This window comes from Poeciliopsis prolifica, unplaced genomic scaffold (assembly GCF_027474105.1).
Source record: "Poeciliopsis prolifica strain line A6 unplaced genomic scaffold, Auburn_PproV2 SCAFFOLD079, whole genome shotgun sequence".
In the NCBI taxonomy this organism is placed as follows: Eukaryota; Metazoa; Chordata; class Actinopteri; order Cyprinodontiformes; family Poeciliidae; genus Poeciliopsis; species Poeciliopsis prolifica.
The window spans coordinates 1,502,556-1,510,000 of NW_026562454.1; the positions used below are offsets into that span (position 1 = coordinate 1,502,556).

General features: G+C 50.2%; 1 protein-coding gene across 1 annotated transcript in view; it reads left to right on the forward strand.

The window, feature by feature from the left end:
• The window catches only part of rasal2 (RAS protein activator like 2), a 50,017-nt gene that overhangs the window by 37,283 nt on the left and 5,289 nt on the right, over positions 1-7,445 (forward strand). Inside the window, 10 exon segments of the mRNA XM_055021794.1 lie at positions 2,562-2,677; positions 2,679-2,704; positions 3,309-3,453; positions 3,600-3,839; positions 4,052-4,253; positions 5,045-5,238; positions 5,706-6,502; positions 6,505-6,575; positions 6,984-7,103; positions 7,262-7,445. The exon segment at positions 7,262-7,445 is cut by the window's right edge and continues 19 nt beyond it. Coding sequence (XP_054877769.1) covers positions 2,562-2,677; positions 2,679-2,704; positions 3,309-3,453; positions 3,600-3,839; positions 4,052-4,253; positions 5,045-5,238; positions 5,706-6,502; positions 6,505-6,575; positions 6,984-7,103; positions 7,262-7,445 — 2,095 coding nt within the window.

Below are 7,445 nucleotides of genomic sequence, written 5' to 3' on the forward strand. Positions count from 1 at the left end.
ATACATGAACACATGAATACATGAACACATGAACACATGGATACATGAACACATGAATACATGAACACATGAATACATGAACACATGAATACATGAACACATAAATAAATGAACACATGAACACATAAATAAATGAACACATGAACACATGAATACATGAACACATGAATACATGAACACATGGATACATGAACACATGAATACATGAACACATGAATACATGAACACATGAATACATGAACACATGAACATATGAATACATGAACACATGAACACATAAATACATGAACACATGAATACATGAACACATGAATACATGAACACATGAATACATGAACACATGAATACATGAACACATGAAACATAAATACATGAACACATGAATACATGAACACATGAATACATGAACACATGAATACAGGAACACATGAACACATAAATACATGAACACATGAATACATGAACACATGAACACATGAATACATGAACACATGAACACATGGATACATGAACACATGAATACATGAACACATGAATACATGAACACATGAACACATAAATACATGAACACATGAATACATGAACACATGAATACATGAACACATGGATACATGAACACATGAACACATAAATACATGAACACATGAATACATGAACACATGAACACATGAATACATGAACACATGAATACATGAACACATGAACACATGGATACATGAACACATGAATACATGAACACATGAACACATGGATACATGAACACATGAATACATGAATACATGAACACATGGATACATGAATACATGAACACATGAATACATGAACATGAATACATGAAGACATGAACACATAAATACATGAACACATGAATACATGAACACATGAACACATGGATACATGAACACATGGATACATGAACACATGGATACATGAACACATGAATACATGAACACATGAACATATGAATACATGAACACATGAACACATAAATACATGAACACATGAATACATGAATACATGAACACATGAATACATGAACACATGAATACATGAACACATGCACACATGATACAGGAACACATGAATACATGAACACATGAACATAAATACATGAACACATGAATACATGAACACATGAATACATGAACACATGAACATATGAATACATGAACACATGAACACATAAATACATGAACACATGAATACATGAATACATGAACACATGAATACATGAACACATGAACACATGAACACATGAATACATGAACACATGAATACATGAACACATGGATACATGAACACATGAATACATGAACACATGAACACATGAATACATGAACACATGAATACATGAATACATGAACACATGAATACATGAACACATGAACACATGGATACATGAACACATGAATACATGAACACATGAACACATGGATACATGAACACATGAATACATGAACACATGAACACATAAATACATGAACACATGAATACATGAACACATGAATACATGAACACATAAATACATGAACACATGAATACATGAACACATGTATACAGGAACACATGAATACATGAACACATGAACACATAAATACATGAACACATGAATACATGAACACATGAATACATGAACACATGAATACATGAACACATGAACACATGGATACATGAACACATGAATACATGAACACATGGATACATGAACACATGAACACATGAACACATAAATACATGAACACATGAATACATGAACACATGAATACATGAACACATGAACATATGAATACATGAACACATGAACACATAAATACATGAACACATGAATACATGAACACATGAATACATGAACACATGAATACATGAATACATGAATACATGAACACATGAATACATGAACACATGAATACATGAACACATGAACACATAAATACATGAACACATGAACACATAAATACATGAACACATGAATACATGAACATGAACACATGAATACATGAACACATGAATACCTGAACACATGGATACATGAACACATGAATACATGAACACATGGATACATGAACACATGAATACATGAACACATGAATACATGAACACATGGATACATGAACACATGGATACATGAACACATGGATACATGAACACATGAATACATGAACACATGAACACATCATTCTAGATGAAGCAGTTACTGGATGAAGTTAAACTTTAATCATTTCATGAGTTTTAAGTTGCATTAATTGATTTATTAATATTTATCCACCAAGTCAGATAAGTTGCTGCTACAAAGATTTTGAGTTTTGATATAAATCATTTAAAATCTGAACATTAAATTTGAAAGTTTCTGAAGTTTTATCCCTTTAAACCTCAAATGGAATAAATTGTCTTCGGTTTTTTTGTGATTTTTAGAATTTATTTCTGAAATGAACTTTTCTGATCCGATCCTGAGAAACGAGCCGCTCAGGTTCTGCTGCTGGTCTCAGATGTTCTGGACCCGTCCGGTTCCGGCTCCTCAGGCGGAGGTCCGGTCGGGTCAGTGACCTTCATGTTCTGTTCAGGACTTCCTGACCGACCTGGTGATGTCAGAGGTGGACCGCTGCGCCGACCACGACGTCCTGATCTTCAGGGAGAACACGCTGGCCACCAAGGCCATCGAGGAGTACCTGAAGCTGGTGGCAGAAGTACCTCCACGACGCCCTGGGTGAGTCCGGCCGGGTCCGATTGGGTCTGATCGCCGGGTCCGATCGCCGGGTCCGATCGCCGGGTCCGATTGGGTCTGATCGCCGGGTCCGATCGCCGGGTCCGATCGGGTCCGATCGCCGGCCTGGAAGCCTTAATGACTTTCTGACAACCTTTCGCAGCTACTGAGCGTTTCTGTCACAAACGTGGGAAGTTCTGGTCCAGTCGTCCAGAACCGCCGTCCAGAACCGCCGTCCTTACTCCCACAGAGCAGGGTCAGCTCTGAACGAGCCGGTCATGTGATCCAGGTGTGCTGGAGCAGGGAAGGTGTGACAGTTGCAGGATGGAGTTCTGGAGGACTGGACCTGAGCTCCCCTATTTCTGGACCCGCTCCGCTTCGGGTCGGTTCTGCTGAGCCTGAGTGCTGCAGCGGCTCCGGTTTTATTAAATATTAACACCCCGGCGGATCGGGTCGGTTCCAGTTCACTGGGCGACCCGTTAAAGTTGTGAAATTCCAGCTTCTGTGCTGACAGTGAACGCCTCACCGCTCCTCCAGACATAGAACCAGCCTGAAGGTTCTGCTGGTCCGGAACGGGCCGGTTCTGACGGGTTCTGTGTTTCTCCAGGTGAGTTCATCAAGGCTCTGTACGAGTCGGACGAGAACTGCGAGGTGGACCCGAGCCGATGTTCCGGCGGCGACCTGTCGGAACATCAGAGCAACCTGAAGATGTGCTGCGAGCTCGCCTTCTGCAAGATCATCAACTCCTACTGGTGAGCCGGCGCCGACCCGAAGGTTCCGGAGGCTCAGCAGGTTCTGGAGGTTCTGGAGGTTCTGGAGGCTCCGGAGGTTCTGAGGCTCCGGAGGTTCCGGAGGTTCTTGAAATTGACCCGGTCGGTTCCGGCCCGCTGTGTTGCAGCGTTTTCCCCCGGGAGCTGAAGGAAGTGTTTGCGTCGTGGAAGCAGCAGTGCGTGGCCCGCGGCCATCCTCATGACATCAGCAAGCGTCTGATCAGCGCCTCGCTCTTCCTGCGCTTCCTGTGCCCCGCCATCATGTCGCCGTCGCTCTTCAACCTGATGCAGGAGTATCCCGACGACCGGACCTCCAGGACGCTCACGCTCATCGCCAAGGTCATCCAGAACCTGGCCAACTTCACCAAGTGAGTGGCAGCGTCCGGCCGCGCCGTCGGGTCCGGCCGAGCCGTCGGGTCCCCGAGCCGTCGGGTCCGGCCGAGCCGTCGGGTCCGGCCGAGCCGCGGCTGAGCCGTCGGGTCCGGCCATCGGGTCCGGCCGCGCCGTCGGGTCCGGCCGAGCCGCGGCTGAGCCGTCGGGTCCAGCCGTTTCCCCAGCCTGACGCCGGCGTCCTCCGCAGGTTCGGGAACAAGGAGGAGTACATGGCCTTCATGAACGACTTCCTGGAGCACGAGTGGGCCGGGATGATGCGCTTCCTGTCGGAGATCTCCAACCCGGAGACTCTGTCCAACACGCCGGGCTTCGAGGGATACATCGACCTGGGCCGCGAACTGTCGGTGCTGCACACCCTGCTGTGGGAGGTGGTGTCCCAGCTGGACAAGGTGGGTGGATTTATTGAGGAGTGATCAGAATTGATCACTTCCTGATCAGACAGAAAGGTTTATAACAAGGGAAACGCTGGTCGTCATCACAACGCGCCGGGTCCGACGGTTCCTGCGTTCGGATCCTTAGTCAGGCAGATTGATCTCTATCAGAACCTGATCAGTTTCTCTGATCCATAAATCATCTTCCTGCTTTCAAATGAAAACCATCAATGATCTGATCGCCTTAAAAATAACAATGTTTAAATATTTCACTAAATGTTGAAACGTCCTGAAAGCTTTGAACTGGAAGTTTTTGCAAAGATCTGATGATGTTTTTATTCAGATCTACTTTATAGAAATGATTCCAGAAAATGAAAAGTGTTTTAAAAAACTGCAGGTCAGGAGAATAAATGAGACAGGATTTATCTTCAGCTTCAACTGATTAATTATTGTGTTCAATGTGATTATTGATTATTGGTGTTTGTCATATAACCTGATTAACGCCGCCGGACCGACCATCACAGATGCCCCGCCCCCAGCCCGGCTGTGCTCCCCCCTCACCGTCTCACCTGTAGGAGGCGCTCTCAGCATGGCTGCGCTGTGTTCTGGTTCTGTTCGGTAGCAGCATGACGTTCCACTGCGTTTGGTTTCCATAACGTTCTCCTCATGTTTTCTTCCTCTTTCTGTTCACTTCCTGCCTCCATCCTTTGCTTTTCCCGCCTCCGCCCGACGCTCCTCCGCCCGACGCTCCTCCGCCCGACGCTCCTCCCCCGTCTGCACGCAAACACGCCTCCACACGGCGACCACAGGGTGAAAATTCATTCCTGCAGGCCACCGTAGCGAAGCTGGGCCCGCTGCCGAGGATTCTGGGAGACATCTCCCGCTGCCTGTCGGCGCCGACGCCCATCCAGCAGCAGTTGAGGCGCTTCCAGGACAGCAGCCCCGCCCACAGCGGCAGCGTGGCGTCTGGGCTGCAGCGCATCTTTGAGGATCCCACCGACAGGTGACCAATCAGAAAGCAGAGGTTACTCAGCTAGACAGGAAGTGGCGTTCTGTTCATGTGAAGACTTTAGCTGTCAATCACCTGGTCGCACCAGGAAGTGCCAAAGCGGTTTGAAGGTTTATGAACCTGCAGAACAATCAGACATTAAATCGTCCCTGCCCAGACGACCTCTGACCTCATCGCTGGTCAGAAGGACCCATCATTGCGTAACTGAACCAGACAGAAACTGGACCAGAACCTTTAACAATGCCGTGAGACTGCCTGTTATTTTCTTTCATCAGAGAAAATGAATGATATCTAATATCCAGCTGGATCCTCGGCTCTCCGGAATGGCAACTCGTCTGTCCACAACTAGAATCCAAAGATTCTTCTGCAGAATTATAAATACAGTTTATTACAAAACCCAGCGATTCTTAGAAGAATCTGCGTTCTGTCTCTAACGTCTGTGTTTCTGCGACTTCCTGCAGCCGCAGCCTTCAGTCTCTGGTCGGTGAGCAGACCGAGGCTTACGGTCGAAGCCAGCGCCCCCTGCTGGCCGGCCAGGAGGAGCGGGACGGCCTGCTGCCCACCGGCCGCAGCGTGTCTCTGGTGGACCTGCAGGACCCTCAGAGCCTTCAGGGCCCCAAAGGGCCCCACGAGGCCCCTCCCCGCCTCAGCGGCTCCCAGGCCTCTCTTGGCCACGCCCCGCCCCCGGCGACGTACCCCCACTCTAACCCGGTGACCCCTCAGCCGGCCACGCACCAATCCAAAGCCCCGCCCAGAGACGGCCAGCCGCAGAGCGCGCCGCAGGTGAGGCGTCCGCTGCCGCCGCTCGGCCAGCAGCGCAGCCTGCAGCCGCTGTCCTTCCAGAACCCCGTCTACCACCTGAGCAACGCCGCCCGCTCCCTGCAGCGCGACTCCAGCTCCGACAACCTGAGCACCGAGAGCTCGCGCAACAGCCACAGCAACTCGGACGACTTCGGCAGCCAGGTGGGGGGCAAAGGTCGCGTGGCGTCCAACAGCAGCCTGGACGAGGTCGGCAGCAGGCGGAGCACCCAGAGCGAAGACTGCTCCACCCCACGCCGCCACCCGCCGCCCGACCCGCCGCTGGGCGTCGCCACCGCTGTGGCGGTCCCCCGCCAGACTGCCACGGCGGGCACCGCCCACATCGTCAAGGTGGAACAGCAGAGCCGCGGAGGGGGCGGGGCCAGGACGCCGCGCTCTCAGCCTCAGAGCGCTTCGCTGCGAAGCAGCAGCAGCACCAACACCGAGCCGACGCCCTCCACCCCCAGCCGTCCGTTGGCGCCCTGGAGAACGTTCCTCCGCCCTGCCGGAGCGGCGCCAAGCAGGCGCCTCAGGTAGGAATCCCGTTTGTCTGTGTAGCACATGGCAGCAGGGCCCTGACTGGGCAGGCCGACGCTCCGGAGGAGCGCGGCGGATGTCACGGTCGGACGGCCGGGAGCTGAAGGTTCTGTCTGTCCGTCAGACCGTCAGTTCCCAAAACCACTCAGAAAACCCCGCAAAAACTGCAGCAGGGTCATTGCAGCCCATGTCTTCAGACTGCGGGAGGTTTAAATGTTGGAAGGCCGATTGTGGAACCGTCTTTATGTGGCTCCGAAGGTCAAAGGTCGTCACTCCGCCGAGGTTCCAGCAGCGTTCCTCTTTAGGGGCCAAGATAATAACTTCAGTTTAGTTTCTCCGATGGCACTAAGTTCCTGCTCTCTGATTGGCCGAGGGCCCGTGATGATGTCACTGCCTGTATCCAGGTGGGAACGCCAGTGGAGGCGGCGGCCATGTCTCCGGTGGAGCGAACGGCGGCGTGGGTCCTGAACAACGGCCAGTATGAGGAGGAGGAGGGAGGGGAGGAAGGCCGGAAAGCAGAGAAGGTAACTGGTTTCTAACTGGTTTCTAACTGGTCTCTAACTGGTTTCTAACTGGTCTCTAACTGGTCTCTAACTGGTCTGTAACTGGTTTCTAACTGGTCTCTAACTGGTCTGTAACTGGTTTCTAACTGGTCTCTAACTGGTCTGTAACTGGTCTGCAGTACGAGCTGGAGATCTCCCGGTTGAAGGAGCGTCTGCGCGTGGCGGGTCGCCGTCTGGAGGAGTATGAGCGCCGCCTGCTGGCTCAGGAGCAGCAGATGCAGAAGCTCCTGCTGGAATATAAGAACCGCCTGGAGGACAGCGAGGAGCGTCTGCGGAGGCAGCAGGAGGAGAAGGACTGCCAGA